Consider the following 19,235-nt stretch of genomic DNA (forward strand, 5'->3'; position numbering starts at 1 on the left):
GGCATGTCCTCAAATGCTCTCAGGAACGCTGGCACCGACTGGGCCTCTGTCACAGCGTGGGGAGAGTCTGAGGGGCCTCTGCTGAGATCCGGATCCCACACTGGGCGCGGGTGCGAGCGCCAGGAAGAAGGGGCCCTGCGAGCACTGGTCCCCTGAGCTGCTTGTTTCTTTCTGGGCCGAGGCCTTACTCCTGACTCTCTGCTCAGGGCCCGCTCAGGGCGCGGCTCCGAGGGCCACAGACGGTGCCAGGGACCCAAGCCGGGCCGGTCACGTGCAAGACAAAGGCCCGACGTGCTGTCCTATCCCCCTCGCCCCAACCCCCGGGGAGATTCACGGCGCCTCCCGGGGCCCGGAGCGCTGCCAGGTGTGACCCCAAACCCAAAGGAGAAGAAACGAAATGTGGAACGCAGGACGGGGTCAGAGACGCAGCCCAGGCCAGAAGCCTGTGCTCTGCATGTGTGAGGCCCTGCCTTTCGCCCTGGCAAGGTACGCTCGAGAAGTGCTTATGGCAGACCCCACACACAATAAATATGAAAATCGCACTGAAATTTTGCTTTGGTCTTTGGGGAACCATACGAACGTGGTCCCGGGCCCTGGACGCAGGTTGGCCATGTGCAAGGCAAGCGCCAGACCCGCTGTTCTCTCTCTAGCTGCCAACGAGTGTTTTCGAGTCACGTGAAACACAGCCTGTGTTGGTCTTACTCCATTCTCCATCCCTCAGGTCACTCCAGCGCGCATCTCCCTCAGGTCGCCCTAGTGAGCATCTCACGCCGGACGTGACGAGCCACGACAGGCCACTGATCTGGTCCACGCTTCAGAGGCAACCAAGGACGCGGGAATAACGGAAGCGACGGGCGAGCGTCGCCAACTCACCGTGTGGCAGACTTCCGCCTTGATCTCCTTCAAGGCTCGCTCGGAAAACACGCAACCGCAGCCCCGCAGGAAGCAAAACCTGGAGGGAGGACGCAACGGAGAGACGGATGGAGACGTCACCTGCGATCGGTCACCCGGATCCACCGACACGTGCAGGGTGTACAGAAGGCCAAGAACCACGAAGAGGAAAGAAAACCGTGACACCCATTCCCGTAGGAAAGATCACTCAAATAATACGCTCAAAATCGATAAATCGGACCCCCACACGCAGGCCAATGTCCAGTCCCAGCCCTCACAGTAACGCTCGGGAAGGGCTGGCGAGATGGTACAGCAGGAAGAGCATTTGCCTTGCACATGGCTGGCCCGGGTTCAATCCTTGGCACCCTATATGGCCCTCTGAGCACTGCCAGGAGCGAGCTTGAGTGGAGTCAGGAGTAAGACCTGAGTGAGCACTGCTGGGTGTGACCCCAAACAAACAAAAAAAACCAACAACAAACCCATAAAACAAAAACCATAAACTTAAAAGACATTCTGGGAAACTCGGGGAGAACATATTTAAAATATACATGAAATTTACAGCCTATAGTAAAGAACTCTAACACACAGGGAAGGGCAACGGGGGCAATGTGTGTCACCATTCAACAGAAGCAACACAAAGGGTGAGAAGGTAAAGAAAAGATGCTTCACCTCCGCTGTGATTCTCATTTGTTTTGGGGCCGCGCCCGGCCTTGCTGAGGGGACTGAGCAACTCTGGCAGAAACAGCCCGGGGACCTGAACGCGGGGGGCCGGTTCCCGCCGCTGCCAGGGCGTCTGCACCCCCAGCCAGGATTGGCCCCCGGCACTGCGGGAAGTAGGCCCAGGACAAACACTCCCAACCGCCGCCCTCACGCTGTCACTGGCGATACCCTGGCACCCGAGTGGCACAGCATGACCAGAGGGACCAGGCAGCCCAGCAGGGCGGGGGCCACAGGGGCAGCAAAAGGTCACAGACCCCAAGGTGAGGCCGTAAAAGGGGCTCGACAGAGGGCGGAGGGAAGGGCTTCCCGGCAGGGCCTGTCGGGGGGCGGGGGGGGTCTCCCCGGCCCCGCAGGTGCTACGAAACCTGGCCACGTCTTTCCTTACGCGTTCCTCTCGGAACAAGACTTCCTGCAGCCCCTGGGACGGGGAAGGGGGGGAGGGGGGAAGCCCAGGCCGCCAATCCCATAGTTACATTCATGAATTATCACGGAGTAGGAAACGCATGTTTCCCTTCCACAACGCTCAGCGTTGTCGTAAGCTTGTCTGGGGGCCACCGGGCAGGGCCCAGGCCTGCTCCTGGCTCTGCGCGCGGGGTCGCTCGCATCTGTGCTCAGGCCACGTGGGCGTCCCGGGGACATACGTGCTGCCAGGGCTGGAACCAGGGTCGTGGTCACCGCCCGCCACACGTGCCCTGGCCCCTGAGCGCGCACACTCAGCCCAGATGTTTGTAGTCGGTCAGCAACTTTAACGTTTTCTTGCTTTCCATTTTTGGGGATCCACGCCCACAGGGCTCAGGGTTTCCAACGAACTCCGCACGCGGGGGTCTTTCCCGGTGGTGCTGCGGAATCCAACCAAAGCGAGCGCCCTGCCTGGACTCTCCCCGGCTCCAACTCTCACGTTTCTAATCACATCAACTTGACTGAAACACAGCAAATAACCACGGTCCCATTTTCTGGCCCAGAGGACTTGAGGGCCAAGCCCCAAGGGGCAGAGTCCATTAACCCGAAAGAGGAAAAGGAGAAGAGCCTGAGCCCCAAAGGGAGGAGGAAACAGAGGGCCGGGATGCGAGGAGCAGGCAGCCCGGGTGACACATGGTGGCTGCCTTGGTGCCCCTCTGGGGGCTTCTCATGGGCAGGGAGCAAGAGGCCACCACGGCCTGACCCTGTTTCCGTGAAATACCCAGAGCTGGTGACCACTGAGCGGCCACCGCCTGCACACCTCCGATGCCAGCGCTGCCTGGCCCGCGGGGCTCACCGGGGGGGGCCCTGCACCCCCTCCAACCACTGGCCTGCGGGGGGCCCCGACCCCGCCCCCCTCCCCCGACTGGCCCGCGGGGCTCACTGCGGCCCCCCGCGCTGACCTGTGCCGCCCGTTCATCTCCAGGCCCACCACGGGGCAGATGAAGCGCGCCCGCTGGAGGTCGTCGTGCTTGTCGCCTTTCGTGCCCTCTTTGTCCCCTTCCCAGGCGGGGTTATCCGAGAGCCGCAGCTCCGTCACGTTCTGCGAGGAAACAGCAGCAGCTGAAGAACGCAGGGGGCGGGGGGCGGGCAGATGGTCCCGTGCCTGTGAGCGGGAACCCCTGAAGGAAGGCGTGTGTTCCTCCCAGCTCAACACACACACTCCTCCAAGCTCAACACACACACACACACACACACACACACACACACACACCCGTTGGCTGGGTTCAGGCTTTCAGCTGTCTGAGATCTGGCTCGTGCTGGAGCAGAGCCCCTGTCGAGGAAGCACCCCACAAACCGGGGGTGGGGGGAGGGCCCTCACGTTCTTCAGCACATTTCTAGGATGATTCGGCCCCGAAACAAGTGACCTTTCCTCTCTCTCACTTCTCTCGCCCCGAGCGAGAGCCCAGGCAGCCAGTTAGTCTGACGGGCGCTTCCGTTCCCACCACGAAGGTGACACACCTGTGCAACGGCCGCAAACTGAGCCTTTCACATCTATGACACCACACAAGGCGCTGTCTGGGGAGCGCGGGGGGTGGGGGGTGGGGGGGACGGACGACGGACTGGTCTTGGTCTGCACGTTGCCGGGTGGGGCTGGGTTCGGAGCACCCAGTCCGATAGAGCGCGCCCGCCCGCCCGTCACACTCCCACGCTCACCTTGATGCTTTTGATGTGCGAGGCCGCCTTCCCCAGGGCCTTGTCCGGGGATTTGTCCAGGAGAAACTCGATGACGGCATCTTTGTTGTACAGTCTGCAACAGGAAGGACTGGTGAGGACATCCTGCAAGTAGCACTCTTCACACCAAAGAAAACAGAACGGTGGGTCACCGTCCCGGACACTGGGTGGCAGAAATGCAGCACAGCACGGGAAAAACCCGACTCCCCTCCTGACTGCACTTCAAGAGATGTGCTTATTTGTCTCTTAGTTCATTCATTAGTTTTTTGAGCCACACCCAGCTGTGCTCAAGCCTCACTCCTGGTTCTGGGCCCGCGGGTCATTCCTTAGCGGGGCTTGGGAGACCGTATGCGGGGCTGGGGACCAAACTGGGCCTGGCTTGGTGCCCTGCCCGCTGTACTGTCACTTCAGCCCTCCCGGGGCGGCAGGACTGCGGGTGGGGCACTTGCCTTGTACGTGGCACTGGGAACTGCCAGGTGTGGCCCCGAAACAAGAACAAAAGACAACAAGAAAATCAAAATAAGGGCAGCAAACTGGGAGTCTGAGGGCCGAGTGGGGTGAGGATGTGAGTGGGGTGAGGATGTGCCACAGTGAGAGTTCTTGAGATGTTCACTCCTGCAACTTGCAGTAGCAGGAACCAACCCAAGGCTTTTTTTTTTGCTTTGCTTTTCAGGTCACACCCGGCGATGCTCAGGGGTTACTCCTGGCTTTGCACTCAGGAATCACTCCTGGCAGTGCTCAGGGGACCCTATGGGATGCTGGGAATCGAACCCAGGTCAGCTGCGTGCGAGGCAAACGCCCTCCCCACTGTGCTATCCCTCCAGCCCCCAACCCAAGGCTTTCATGCCAGGCAGCGAAGGGGACAGACCTGCCCAGCTCACACGCGACGATCGGTCGCCTCAGAATCTCTTGACTCAGAGTGCAATAGTTCCACTGGGCCACTAACTCAGCATTTTTGTCAACCTGCAAGAAGAAAAATCCTTTCAATTAATTCCCACCTCTGAAAGGCATCTGGCCCAAATCAGCAACACCAAACGCGGAGGGGTTCCCCCCCCCCTTTACTAGGACTTCAGGTTGTTTACGAAGAAAGAAGGGGAGCCCTAACCGACCACCTACACCATTCCTTCGGAGGCTTCCAGGGTAGAAGCAGAACCTAGAAAGACAATCCCACAGTGCCCAAGGAGCCCACCGCAGCCCTAGTGCAGACACCAGGCCATATTTTGAAAAGTTCAGCACAAGGACTCCAGTTCTTGGTGTAGACACCAGTTTGTAACAGAAGCGAGGGGTCTTTTGTAGGTGATTAGCTGGGAGGCACCGCAAACCCTCATCTAAACCATCAAAATTCTGACGCAGCCCCCCACGTCACCTTCACGGCATTTTCACCCTTGTAGTTCACACCCAGCGCCTCTCTCCTCCCAAACCGTGAAACAGAATTAATGTTAACAGGCCGCCCCATCTGGGAGCAAACAGGAAAAGGTAAAAGGAAAGATTCTTGGATTCACCGTTTGTGGCCACAGCTGCCAAAGAGCTGTGTGCGTCTCAAACCCCCGCTCCACGCTCCTGTCGCTGCATCTGTCTGCAGCTGGTCGGGGGCGGGGGGTGGGGGGGCACCCAGCTGCGAGTTCGCTTCAATTTCCTAAGACCCTTATGCTTTGTTTGCTCGGGGTGGGGGTCCGTGCTGGGACTCCCACATGCGAGGCGCGAGTGTGAGCCCTCTGAGCCACAGCCCCCACCGGAACTGGTAGCTGGTTAGGTGAGGGACTGCGGGCTTATGGTACTTGTCCAAGCTCCGAGCTCAGGGGCAGTCGGGCTGGCTCTGGGGAGCATCATTTCATCATTTCAGCACTGCCATCACTGCGAGCACTCCCTCGGGCATCCTGCTTGTGACAACAACCCTCCCTGGCCGAGGTACTGCAAGGGGTGCACTACTCATTCTGAGAGAGAGAGGGAGGGAGGGAGGGTGGGAGACAGAGGGAGAGATGGAGATCGAGAGGGAGATGGAGAAAGAGGGAGAGGGAAAGAGGGAAAGAAAGGGAGAGGGAGGGAGAGAGGGAGAAAGGAAGAGAGAGGAAGAGAGGGAGAGGGAGAGAGAGGGAGAGGAAAAGGGAGAGAGGGAAAGAGGAGATGGAGAGGGAGTGGGAGAGAGAGGGAAAGAGAAGGAAAGAGGGAGAGAGAGAGAGGGAGAGGGGGAGAGAAGGAGAAGGAGAGGGCGAGAGAGGGAGACAGTGGGAGAGAGGGATGGAGAGGGCCAGGGAACGGGAGAGAGGGAAAGAGAGAGGGAGAGGGAGGTGGAGAGATGGGGAGATAAGAGAGGGAGAGTGAGAGGGAGAGGGGCCGGAGCGAGAGCACAGCGGGGAGGGCGTTTGCTGTGCACGCAGCGGACCTGGGTTCGATTCCCAGCATCCCATAGGGTCCCCCGAGCACCGCCAGGAGTCATTCCTGAGTGCAGAGCCAGGAGGAACCCCTGAGCATTGGCTGGGCGTGACCCAAAAAGCAAAAAAAAGCAAAAAAAAAAAAGAAAAAAGAGAGTGAGAGGAAGAGAGAAAAAGGGGGGAAGAGAGGGAGAGGGAGGGAAAGAAAGAGGGAGAGGGAAAGGGAGACAGAGGAAAAGAGCGGGAGAAGAGGCGGTGGGAGGGAGGGAGCGTGCAAGGCGGGGAGGGGGCCCTTCCTTGCACGCCGCCCCCTGGCCTGACCCCGGCGGGGGGACCCCGGGGGGCCACGGCCCCTCCCCCGACCCCCGTGACAGCGGCCTCGGCGGTCCCCAAACCCGGGCGCGGCCCCCGTGGCGGGAGGCGGGAGGCCGCGGGGCCGTGGCGACCCCAGGGGGGCGGCGAGTCCGAGTCCGGCCCCCCAGCAGCCCCCGAAGCGCGGAAGCCCGAGGCCCCAGGGGACGGTGTCCGCCCGGCCCGCCCCGGCCTCGCCGCCCCCGCCGCCCCCCGCGCTCACCTTCTCCACCTTCTTCGGCCCCTTGACCAGCTCGTGCCTCTTGGGGATTGTGCCCCCGTCGCATCCCATGGCAAAGCCGGAGCCCGAGTCTCGGCCGCGCCTCGCCCACCGCCGCCACTTCCGGAGTCGGCGCGCCCGCGCGCCCACTTCCGGCGCGCCGCGATGACGCAGATCATGGCCACGCCCCTGGGGGCGTGGTCACCGGGCGGGCTTGGGGCGGGGCCTGGGCTGGGGATTAAGGGCGGGGCCTCCAGGGCGGGGCCTGGGCGGGGCCTGGGGCGGACCCGGGTTGCCCTGGAGAAGAGCGACGCTCGCCTGCGCTCCTGGTTCCCGGAGCCCGCGTCTGGGCAGCGCCTGGTGGCGGCTGGCGCCCGCCAAGGCAGGCAGAGGGCTGCCCGTGGTCGGGGGCTGCGTCCTGCACGGAAAAGGCTCTGCCGAGTTCAGCATTTCCAAGGGACGCGCGAGAACAGCAAAGAGCGAGAATTTGAATTATAAACAGCTGCTCTGGGCCTTAGGATGCCCGCCTTGCCAGCTGGGTGGGTGGGGAGGGGGGGCGGTCCCGGGTCTGTGATTCCCAGGGGTGCACTGAGCAACTGCAACGTGTAGAGGGGGTGGAGTGGTGCAGAGAGGGCAGGCGGTAAGCTGGTGAGGTGCTGCCTTGCACGGGCGGAGGTGGGGTGGGTGGAGAGACAGAGACAGAGAGACAGAGAGGGCAGGAGATCAGGTGCTGCCCTTGCATGCCGCCCACCCAGATTTGGTCCCCAGCGCCGCCGGGGATCCCTGCAGAGCTGAGCCCACAGTCGCGGGTCCCCAGCAGAGCCAGGGTTTTGTCCCTCTCCCCGTAAACAGCTGCATTGATGGGTGAGCATCATCGCCCCAGGGTGTCTCAGCCCCCGGGGAACAGCAGAGTGAGAGGGTCACAGCGACACCTCACTGTGTGAACCACAAGTGGCCCCACAAGTGAAGAGTGAGACCCTCCAAACACCCGCCAAGTATGTGAAAACAGCAGCTTGGGGGCTGAGCTGTGGCCGGCCCCAGGGCTAAGTGTGAGCCGACAGCAGGGGTGGAGGGAGGGGGTGGCGGCAGTGGCGGGGGCCACTTCCTCAGGGTTGTGTTGCCCCCCACCCCTGTACAGAAAGGGCATCAGCAATGGGGCAAATCCAGATGACGAGCCTTTTCCCCTTGGTTTGTGACCATACCTCATGGTGCGGAAGAAAGTGCTGGCTGGAGTCTGCCGCCAGGAAGACAAACCCATTCAGCCCCCGTACTCTGCATCTGGGCCCGAGGAGGGCAACGTTCTTTTTTTTTTTTTTATTAATTTTTAAAAAATTGTTTGCTTCTTGGGTAACGCCCGGCAATGCACAGAGGTTTCTCCTGGCTCTGCACTCAGGAATTACCCCTGGTGGTGCTCAGGGGACCACCCTATGAGATGCTGGGAATCGAACCCAGGTCGGCCGCGTGCAAGGCAAACGCCCCACCCGCTGTGCTATCGCTCCAACCCTAGAGCAACGTTCTAGGGCGCCCACACACTCTGACCGCAGAGTCTCCAAGCCCTGCTCTGCTGTAAACTTAAGGACTCTTGCGTGGGCCAGAGCAACAGGACAGCGGGGAAGGCCCTTGCCTTGCGTGTGGCTGACCTGGGTTTGATCCTGGCACCACATACGGTCCCGAGAGCCCCACGAGGTCTGGTTCCTGAGCTCAGAGCCAGGAGTAACCCCTGAGCATCCCCAGATGTGGCCCCCCCAAAGGAAAAAAAAAGAAATTTTCCCATTTGTACCTGCATGTACTTGTCTTGAAGCCTCTGAAGACTGGATTTATTTTTTGCCCTTTTTTGGGGGGGGGGTCACACCCAGCGATGCTCAGGGGTCACTCCTGGCTCTGCACTCAGGAGTTACTCCTGGCGGTGCTTGGGGGACCATATGGGATGCCGGGGATCCAACCCAGGTCGGCCGCGTGCAAGGCAAACGCCCTACCCGCTGTGCTATCGCTCCGGCCCCTGACATTTTTTTTTTTAATTAACAAGTCAGTATCATTATGAAATATGCACTGATGTTGGGGCCCCAGAGATAAAACAGGGGCGAAGGTACTCGCCTTGCATCTACCAGACCCTGGGTCAATTCCCAGGACCACATGTGGGTCCCCTGAACACCACCAGAACTGGTTCCTGAGCCCAGAGCCAGGAGTAAGCATCACCAAGTTTGGACCTACCCAAACCAAACCAAACCAACCCAAATCAAACCAAATCAAACCAAACCAAACCAAACCGCAAATATCCCCCTCTTGGAAGCAGCAGTGATGTGGTGATGAAAGCTTGAAGGGTTCTGAGATGGAGTTCTCCATACTGAAATGAGCATCAATGCCGACCCTTGGTGAGTTGGCGTGCGATGTGTGTGTGTGTGTGTGTGTGTGTGTGTGTGTGTGTGTGTGCGCGCGCGCGCCAACCGGAGGCGGCAACTCTGTGAGGGTCACGACCTTGCAACCTCAGAGTTTGGCACATGTCACATTCACTTCCTCAGCCAGCCCAGAGGAAGCAGATACCTACTTGTGGGGGCAGGGGGTGCCCGGGGTGGGGGCCGGCCCTAGAGGGAGGAGTTCTGCGAGAATCCCGTCTCTGGAAGTTTCTGGGAGGAAAGGCTGGGGCCAGGGTCCAAGGTTGGTTAGCTCTCTCCCCACCAAGAACAGGAAGAAGATCCAACACTGAAGAGCAAAACCCCAAGAATCTTCAGACGAACTCTCCAATCAGTGCTCTTTCCTGCAAAGTCCAGCTGCCCCTAGGAAGGAAGACCAAAGGTCGACGCTGCAGCTCTTAGCCGTGTCTGGGGGGATTCCTGTCCTCTGCTGTCCTCTCGGTCTCGAGAGCTAAGGGCTACAAAGTCCTCTGCGTGCGACGCGACCAACCCGAGGCCTAGGCGGGGTGCAGGCTCAGAGTCCCCCAGCTGGAGGGATGACAGAGGCTTGGGAGCCCCGTCTCGGTACAAACTCGCTGTTCCTCAACCCGCCCCCTCCCCCAAAAAAAATACTGTTGCCACCCCATGTGGGTGGACAGACTTTCTCTTCCTCCTCCGTTTCCTTTTTCAGGACATTGTTCTCCCTGCTGCTCTGTTGGGCAGCTGAGAAACATCTAGACTTTGTTGTGAATGATGAAGCCTGAATAGAGCCGGACTCTGCACCTTCGGGTGGCCCCCTGATGCCTCACCCCTGCAGTGGCCCGTCCCTCCCCAGCCCTGCGGCCTCTGCCCTGGGTCCTTGTGTGGGGCCTGTCACGGAAACCCGGGATGTTTCCCCTTTCAGGCTCACGAGGGGATCTTACTCCCCAGGGAGCTCTCCCTGGGACTTGTCCTGTGGGCGTGTGGCTGCATTTCATCTGCAGCCCTGGGGTCATAGCAGAGGTCTCTGGCATGCTCTGCTCCCCGTGCCGGTCACTCCCAAACCCTCCGAACCTCTGAGTGGGTGAGTCTGATACCCGGCGGTGCACTCCACCCAAGCGCCCTCCCACTGCCGTAGTGGAAAGTTCCGCCTGGAAAAAGCTGCTAAGTGAGTTCCTACCCATTTGGAGAGCGAGGTTAGGACGTGGGGGCAAGGGGTCCTACACCCCTGGTGTCACTCCTGCTGGTGCTCAGGGACTCAGAGCTGTCACATGCAAAGCACACGCTCCAGCCTTCCAAACCAGCTCGCCGGTCCGAATGGTTCGGGTTTCTTTCTCCTTGGCATGTGGTGCTGGGGATCAAACCAGGGTCCTCACATGTGCCAAGCCAAGGTCTACACCGCTGAGCAACATCCAGGACCCTAAGATCTTTTGAGGAATGTCACAGCATTAAAAGAACGTCACCAGGAGCTGGAGAGATAGTACCGTGGAGAAGCTACTTGCCTTACATGTGACTGACTGGGGTTTGGCCCCCAGCACCCACTACGGTCCCCTGGGAGCCACCAGTAGTGAGCCCTGTGTTCGGAGTCAGGGTAAGCCATGAGCTATGCCAGGTGGGACCCAAAGGAACGAGAAGAGAACTCCCAGAAAGATGACTTTTTCTTTTTGCCAGCCCCTGTGGGGACTTCAGAGGGCTTCAGGGACCCTCCCAGTGATTCTCAGTCAACTGGGAGGGTGGTTCCATGCGAGGGCCTGAGAATGGGGACCTGCTTGGACCCTGTGGTGCTGGGGGTGACCAAGACCATCCAGGTGGTACTGGGGGTGACCCAGACCATCCAGAGATGCAGCCAGGCCGGTCGCCTGCCTAGCATGCAGCAACTCTACTGTCTACCCAGCCTGATGAAAATCACTGTATCACTGTCCTCCCGTTGTTCATCGATTTGCTCGAGCGGGCCCAGTAATGTCTCCATTGGAGACTTTGTTGTTACTGTGTTTGGCATATCGAATACGTCACGGGGAGCTTGCCAGGCTCTGCCGTGCGGTCGAGATACTCTTGGTAGCTTTCCGGGCTCTCCGAGAGGGGTGGAGGAATCGAACTCGGGTCGGCCATGTTGGCTGTGTGCAAGGCAAACGCCCTACCGCTGTGCTATCGCTCCAGCCTGATGAAGGGGAAAAAAAAAAAAAGCACTTTCACTTTGCAGATTATTTTTTTTCTTTTTGGGCCACATCCAGCAATGTTCAGGGATGTTTTTGCACTCAGGAATTACTCCTGGAGGTGTAGGGGACCTTATGGGATGCCGGGAATCAAACCCGGGTCAGCTGCACGCAAGGCAAACGCCCTTCCTGCTGTACTATCACTCTAGCCCCCTTGTTTTTTGTTTTGGGAGGGGCAGCACACCCTTCGATGCCCAGGGGTTCCTCCTGCTTCTGCACTCAGGGACCTCTCCCGGTGGTGCTGAGGGGACCGTATGGGATGCCCGGGATCGAACTCGGGCCCACCACGTGCAAGGCAAACGCCCTGCCCGCTGTCCTATGTCTCCAGCCCCTTACTTTGCAGTTTTGGGGGACACCTTTCAGGGCTGCCTCGGACAGCCAGGGCCTCCACAGTCTGGCCTCATGACCTCTCCTGCGCGCATGGTCAGGGAAGCTTTGAGGCGCCATGGGGTGGGCCCAGGCACGGCCCTCTCGTGGGGAACTGAGGTCAGGCAACGCTCAGCAGATGCTTGTTGGGGGATGAGGAGAAGGAAAAGGACGTGACTTGGTAGCACACGGGCAGCTGTGGCACACTTGGGGCGCATGACTGGGGGGACGTATGATTTGGGGGGGATGTTTGATCATAAACGAATCATTTCCAGGCAACCAGAAATATGTTTCCCGCATGCTCTTCACACTGGGGGCCTCTTCTTGCCACCTGAAGGCTCGTGAGGAAACTGGACTGGCTTGACAGACTGGCACCCGGGCAGCCGCCCTGCCCACCGTTTCCTCTCCGCTCCTGCAGAGGAAACTTTACAGAACTCTGGACCCCAAGCAAAACTACTGAGCAGAAAGTTGCTAAGAGAAAGGGATTTGACTCACTTTTGGTGTTTTTGAGCCATACCCCGTGATGCTCAGCGCTGACTCCTGGCTCTGCACTCAGGAATCTCTCCTGGTGGTGCTCAGGAGACCCTATGGGATGCCGGGACCAACCCCGGGTCAGTTGCGGGCGAGGCAAGTTGCTTCTCCATGGGCATGGGATGCCGGGGATTGAACCAGGCTGGCCACATGCAAGGCAAGCGTTCTCCCTACTGTACTATCGCTCAGGACCCAAGAAGGTGATTTTCATCTACTTACAATGTTTCCAGCAGCTGTTATCTATTGAATAATCAGTGGAAATATAAAGAAAGGGAAGGAAGAGGAGAGGCTCAGCTCAGCTCAACATTTTCATGACTCTCTGGGCTGGAGCGATAGCACAGTGGGCAGGGCGTTTGCCTTGCACGTGGCCGACCTGGTTGACCCGAGTTCGATTCCTCCGCCCCTCTCGGAGAGCCCGGCAAGCTACCGAGAGTATTCGATATGCCAGACACAGTAACAACAAAGTCTCCAATGGAGACGTTACTGGGCCCGCTCGAGCAAATCGACGATCAACGGGAGGGCCTTTACCTTTACCTTTTACCTCTGGGCTGGAGTGATAGCACAGTGGGTAGGGCGTTTGCCTTGCACGTGGCCTACCTGGTTGACCCGAGTTCGATTCCTCCGCCCCTCTCGGAGAGCCTGGCAAGCTACCGAGAGTATCCCGCCCGTACGGCAAAGCCTGGCAAGCTACCCGTGATGCATTCAATATGCCAAAACACAGTAACAACAAGTTTCACAATGGAGATGTGACTGGACCCGCTCAAGCAAATTGATGAACAACGGGAGGCCCGTGCTAGTGCTAGTTTTGCTCTGGGGGCTGCAGGGAGTCGGATTCAGGGGCTGTTCCGGGCTATGTCCTTAGGAGTGACCCATGGTGGGCTTTGGGGATTTGGCCTTAATCCCTGTGCCAAGTTTTGCCCAGTTTTCACAGCTGGAAACCAGTGCTTCTGTGGGGGCCAGGGCCAGGCCAGGCGGTGCTCAGGGCTTGCTTCCGGCTCTGTGCGGGGGACTGACCCAGGGGGACGGCGGGCAAGGTCTTACCTGCTGTCCGATCTCTTTGGCCACACCAGCGCTTTCTGTCCTTGGTCTTCCGTGGTCAGAAGGGACGCGTCCATTCACCAGTGACTGTGTGAGGGACCGAGTGTGAGCACAGAGTGTGAGCACAGAGCCTGGGCTGTGGGGGTGAACCGAGGGACTGTTGCTGCCGTGACAGAGGACACTCACTGGCCGCGGGCGGCAGCCGCTCCGACCCCAGGACATGACTGACTGGACAGGGGCTCCTGCTGGGACCCAGCCAACGTCAAAGGGCCCTGACCTGGGCATTCACAGCTTGTTCTGGGTGGGAGCGGGGCTGGCCCTTCGGCCTGTCGGGAGCACTGGGCTGCAGAGTGTGACAAAGACAGGGGCCGAGAGCTGTGTCAGGGACTGGGTGATGGTGTACATGTGTGGCCTGAGCCTCATTTCTGGGGGTTGGAGGGGGGCCTGGTGTACCCTGAGACCCTGTGATCTCTCCAAGTGTGTGTCTGCTGGTGTGGCTGTCTTTGTCGTGAGTCTGGGTGTTGGGAGTGTATATTGTGTGTTGGGAGTGTGTGTGTGTGTGTGTGTGTTGTGAACAGGTGAATGTGTGCTATGAGCGTTTATTGTGAGAATGTGTGATGTGTGTGCATCTGAATGTGTGTTGCGACTGTACACTGTGTGTGTTGTGCGTGTGTGTGTGGTACGAATGTGTACATGTGAATGTGTGCCGAGTGTACTGTGTGTGCTGTGAGTGTGCTTGTGGTGTGAATGTACACGTGTGAGTGTATGCTGTGAGTGTACAGTGTGTGTGTGTGTGCTGTGAGTGTATATTGTGTGTGTGCTGAGTGGAGAGTGTGTGTATGCTGTGAGAGTATATTGTGTGTGTGCTGTGAATATATCTTGTGTGTGCTGTGAGGGTATATTGTATATGCTGTGAGTGTATAGTGTGTTTGTGCTGTGAGTGTATTTTGTGTGTGCTGTGAGTGTATATGGTTTGTTCTGTGAGTGCATATTGTGTGTGTGTTTGCTGTGAGTATATTTTGTGTGTGCTGTGAGTGTATATTGTGTGTACTGTGTGTGTGTGTGTGTGTGTGTGTGTGTGTGTGTGCCTGATTCAGCTTGGGAACACCGCATCTCTCTCACTATAAAACCTTCCTGGGTCGAGCCCTGATCTAGCCCAGGAAAATCAAGTCAGAATCAAGGACATACACAGAAGCAAAAGCTTGCCCTGGTTTGGGCCAGCCCAGACTAAGGCTCTGGACATCTCCAGTGGGGACATCTGGGCCAGGGCTGGAGCAGAGTACAGAGGGGAGGGCGCTTGCCTGCGTGCACCTGCCCCAGGTTTGATCCCTGGCACCCCCTACTGTCCCCAGAGCCCTGCTAGGAGTGATCCCTGGGTACAGCGGGATGTGGCCAAAGACCACAACCAAACCAAGCCCCATCTGGGGCTCAGTGAAAAAAAAAACTGAGTGGGGTGTGGGGCTGCCCTGGATGGTATCAGACGCTTGAGTGAGCCAGCGACTTCCCGTATTGCTTCCAGCAGATCAGAGAGAGGACCAGGGAGACAACCCAGAGCCTGAGCACATGTTTGCATGCAGGAGACCCGGGTTCCAGCCCAGTGTGCCTATGGTGCCCCAGAGCACAGACAGGACTGATCCCTGAGCACAGAACCAGGAGTCAGCCCTGAGCACCCCCCAGTGTGGCCCCCAAATCAAACCAAACTGAAAAAGCAAAAAACCAAAAAAGGTCAGATAAGAATTTAGCTTTCGGGGCTGGAGCGAAAGTACAGCGGGAGGGCGTTTGCCTTGCACACTGGGTTTGATTCCCAGCGTCCCATAGGGTCTCTCGAGCACTGCCAGGAGTAATATCTGAGTGCAAAGCCAGGAGTAACCCCTGTGCATCGCTGGGTGTGACCCACGATCACGATCATCCTGTTGTTCATCGATTGCCTCGAGCAGGCACCAGTAACGTCTCCTTCGTCCTGGCCCTGAGATTTTAAAAAGTGCCACATTCAAGGCTCTTTCAGGGTTAGGAGAATGAGACCCATCATTGTTACTGGTATTTGGCATATTGGGTACGCCACGAGAATTTTGCCAGACTCCGCCGTGTGGGCAGGTTACATTCGGTAGCCTGCCAGGCTGTCCAAAGTAAGAATGAGATAGTAAGATGTCACGCGGCCGCGGATGCAGCCGTGCACTTCTGGGAGCTGGGCTTTATAGTCTTTGGGTCTTGGCCGTTGATGGGATTACACGGCGCTGGGGGGCAGTTGGTGGGTGTGACCCCCGCCTACTGGAAGATGGAGGATCTGGGTGGAGGATGCTCAGCCCCGATCCAAAAAGCAAAAAAAAAAAAAAAAGAATTTAACTCGCTCTGCTAACAAGAGTCCTGGAGTCCTGGCTGATTGATTGATCCAGGCCACAACTGCTCAAACAGGGAGGGAGCGAGGACCCAGCTTCACAGGGACGGCCCCTCCAGGACGCGCGAGTCTCCATCCCTGACCAGCTGCAAGTGGGTGCCGAAGGCTGAGAGGCAGGTAGGAACCAGGCCTGGTGCCAACTTAGGTGACTTCCTTTATTTTTATTTTTGGGTTTCGGGCCACACCTGGCGGTGCTCAGGGGACCATATGAGACGCTGGGGATGGAACCGGGGTCATCTGTGTGCTAGGCAAAGGCTCTCCCTGCTGAACCAGGCCCCCAGCTCAGGTGACTTCTAGCCTGGAGAAGTCTTTAGCGGCTGAGGAGGAGCCTGCGCTTGAAGTGAGGATGAAGTAACCATGGCAACAGGAGCCCTATCAGCAAAGGAAGAGGTGCTTTGACTTGGGGGATCTCTGCTGCTTGGAGGCGTGTGGCAAGTCACAGGCACCCAGAGCACACTTCCTGCCTGTGCGGTGATGCTCTTGCACGAGCGCTGAAAGTCTCCTCTGCAGAGGCGTCTGAATCACAGAAGGAAACCCCGGAGTTTCTCGCTTTGAACCCAGTGACCCGGATCAAAGGCTTTTCCAATGGAAAGATTGCTCCGAAGGATATTTCTGGTCCTGGTGAAATCTTCGTGATAAGGGTAACAGATTAGAGCCACTTGGAAGTCTAAACCTTTTCTTTTTTTTTTTTTTTTTATCTTTTTGGGTCACACCTGGCGATGCACAGGGGTTACTCCTGGCTCATGCACTCAGGAATTACTCCTGGCGGTGCTAGGGGGAACCATCTGGCACGCTGGGAATCAGACCTGGGTGAGCCATGTGCAAAAGCAAACGCCCTCCCCGCTGTGCTATTGCTCCAGCCCCATCTAAACCTTTTTATTTTCTGATGGGACGGTCCTTAAGATGCTTGGCTTGCAAGTGGCTGACCCTAGTCCAGTCCCCTGAGTACCACCGGGAGCATCCCCTAGACCCCCAGTACAGGAAGTACTCCCTGAGCACCTTCTGAGGCGTGTGGCAAGTCACACAAATGAGCAAAAAAAAAGAAGCATAAATCTTTTTAGCTTGTGCATACTGTATTTATCAGGACAGAATTATTTAGAATGGACAAAATAAATTAAGAGTGAACCCAACAGAACACGTGATGCTGCCAAGGGCCACGGCACCTCTGACTGGGTTAAATGAGAAGAAAACGACCCGGCTTGGGTGCAAGATGCAGACGTCAGTTGTAAGGTCGAGGAGCCGCGGTCAGTAGCCACAGGCCATGGACTCTCCTGCCGTCTCCTCCCTGGCACCTGGCACCTGGCAGAAGCTGGTCACCGCCATGCCGCCTCTCTGCCCACTAGGACGCGGCCTCTGTGGGCTCCTCCGCGACCCACCTGGCACCTAGGACAGGAATTGTGGCAAGTTTCCAATAAATAAACACAGAAGGAGGGACTTGGGAAAGGCGCCCGGCCCAGCTCAGACGTGGGGTTCTGGGACATCACTTCCCGCGCTGAGCAGCCGGTGTTCTGGCTTTGCTGACACCCCTGTGCGACATCCATGTCCCGAGAGCCCTGGGGACGGGCACTGCTCCACCCGTGCAGGGGAGGGAGGCCCAGGGCAGAGCCTCACTCCAGGCTGGCCCGGAACTGCTGCGTGGCCTGCTCCAGCAGCTGGGCCTGGGCCAGGAGGTGGGCGCGGGCGGCCTTGCAGGGGTGTTGCAACACGGCACGCTTGGTGGCCAGCGCCACGTCCCGGAGCTGCCCGCACAGCCGGCTGCTGCCCCCCAGGATCTCGTTGCGCGTGTCGCGGTCCTGTGTCTCCTGGCAGAGCGTGTCCACCAGCTTCTGGCCCACCATGATGACCAGCTTACTCTGCGTGATGAACACCTCGGGGGGCTGGCCGGACTGCAGGCTGCCCCCTAGCACGCCGACGGCCTTGAGCAGGGCCCCGAAGTAGAGGCGGCAGTGCTCCGAGAGCTGGACCCTCTTCTGGGCATCCTGTGGCCGCGGGGACCCGGGGAGGACAGTGCCAGGACGCTGGGGAGAGAGAGGAGGGAAAACAAATTGGGGGCTGGAGCGATAGCACAGCGGGGAGGGCGTTTGCCTTGCACGCGGCTGACCTGGGTTCGATTCCCAGCATCCCATATGATCCGCCGAGCCCCGCCAGGGGTAATTCTTGAGTGCAGAGGCAGGAGGAACCCCTGAGCATCCCTGAGTGTGACCCAAAAAGAAAAAAAACATCGGGAGAGATAGAGGTGTGTCCCAGGGCGACTGGGTTGGGGGAGGGGTCCCCTGGGCGGGGTTAGAGGTCTTCGTTTGATTTTTTTTTTTTTGGCTTTTTGGGTCACACCTGGCGATGCACAGGGGTTACTCCTGGCCCTGCACTCAGAAATTAGTCCTGGCAGTGCTCAGGGGACCCTATGGGATGCTGGAAATTGAAGCCGGATTGGCTGAGTCCAAGGCAAACGCCCTCCCCACTGTACTATCACTCCAGCCCCTGTTCTGTTTTTTAAAAATTTAATCTTATGATTATAAAGTTGTTCACAATCATTTATTAGATTCCATATTCCAACACTAACCCCCCCACCATGACACCTTTCCACCACCAACATCTTCCGAATCATTCCACCCCGATCCCTCAAGCCTTCTGGGGTCGGGGAAAAAGTACAGAGATGAAGGCAGTCAGTCGCCTTGCACACAGCTGACCCGGGTTCCATGCCTGGCACTGCCTGGGCTCAGGAGTGATCCCTGAGCACAAAGTTAGGAGTAAGCCCTGAGCAAGGCTGGGTGCGGCTCCCAAGGCAAAGACCAGGAGGTAGGAAGGGGGAGAGAGAGAGAGAGAGAGAGAGAGAGAGAGAGAGAGAGAGAGAGAGAGAGAGGAGAGAGGACGGACTTTACTTTTCCCCTCCGAATTTTACTTCTGTGGATTTTATTTTGGGGGCCACAGAATCCCTTCCTCTTCCAGGCCTATTCACTCATCCAAAACCCCCTTTGTGAGGTCACAGGGGCGGCAACCAACACCCCTGGGGTCCCGGGTCTGGAGGGACCAGCTGTGCTGACAAGTCCGTTCGCTTCCAAGGAATGTTCTTCCCTCACCTTTAATGCAGTACCCCTGGGGCTGCATCCCCAGCGTCTGGAGGAAGGGAGGAGGGGGGGCCCTTGGGAGGTGACGGGCTCAGTGAAGCCCCGAGGGGGGCTGTCTCCTGTGGATGGTCCCTGGTGCCCCCCCCCCCCGTGCGTCCCGAGGGCCGGGCACTCACCTGTGTGTCCAACTCACTGTCCCCCTCCAGCTGTTGCTTCGAGGTTGGCTTTTCATCCTCCTCCAGGTCCGACAACTTCTGGTGGGACAAAGTCCTCCGTGACTGCCCTGAGAGTGACTGGCCCCACTGGTCAGTTGGTTTACTTTTCTCGGGGCCGCTCCTGGCAGTGCCCAGGTGTGGCAGGGGGCAGAGCGGGGCAGCTAAGTCCTCCCAGCGTTTCCAAGTGTTCCCACTCCCCTTTCCTGGGTCCCCAAGGCAGGGGGAGTGACCAAATTGGATAGCTCTGTGCCAGGTTTCCTCATGGCGAGATTTGCAGCATTGGCTCCAAGAACAGGTTTCGAAACACGTTCAAAATCCGTTCCAGCATCTGTGTCAGAGCTGGAGCCCAGCCCCTG

General features: G+C 58.4%; 2 protein-coding genes across 2 annotated transcripts in view; both read right to left on the bottom strand.

Moving 5' to 3' along the window:
- Nucleotides 1-19,235, bottom strand: part of RTF2 (replication termination factor 2) — a 33,139-nt gene that overhangs the window by 13,327 nt on the left and 577 nt on the right. Inside the window, exons 2-6 of the mRNA XM_056107448.1 lie at nt 6,691-6,780; nt 4,613-4,707; nt 3,727-3,820; nt 2,973-3,112; nt 874-952 (exon numbers count right to left, since the gene is read on the bottom strand). Of these exons, the coding sequence (XP_055963423.1) occupies nt 874-952; nt 2,973-3,112; nt 3,727-3,820; nt 4,613-4,707; nt 6,691-6,759 (477 nt within the window). The 5' untranslated portion in view covers nt 6,760-6,780. The remainder of the gene's footprint in view (nt 1-873; nt 953-2,972; nt 3,113-3,726; nt 3,821-4,612; nt 4,708-6,690; nt 6,781-19,235) is intronic.
- The window catches only part of CASS4 (Cas scaffold protein family member 4), a 28,233-nt gene continuing 26,050 nt past the window's right edge, over nt 17,053-19,235 (bottom strand). Inside the window, exon 5 of the mRNA XM_056107466.1 lies at nt 17,053-17,617. Within this exon, the coding sequence (XP_055963441.1) occupies nt 17,207-17,617 (411 nt within the window). The 3' untranslated portion in view covers nt 17,053-17,206. The remainder of the gene's footprint in view (nt 17,618-19,235) is intronic.

The sequence above is a fragment of the Sorex fumeus genome, unplaced genomic scaffold (assembly GCF_029834395.1).
Source record: "Sorex fumeus unplaced genomic scaffold, SorFum_2.1 ptg000166l, whole genome shotgun sequence".
In the NCBI taxonomy this organism is placed as follows: domain Eukaryota; kingdom Metazoa; phylum Chordata; class Mammalia; order Eulipotyphla; family Soricidae; genus Sorex; species Sorex fumeus.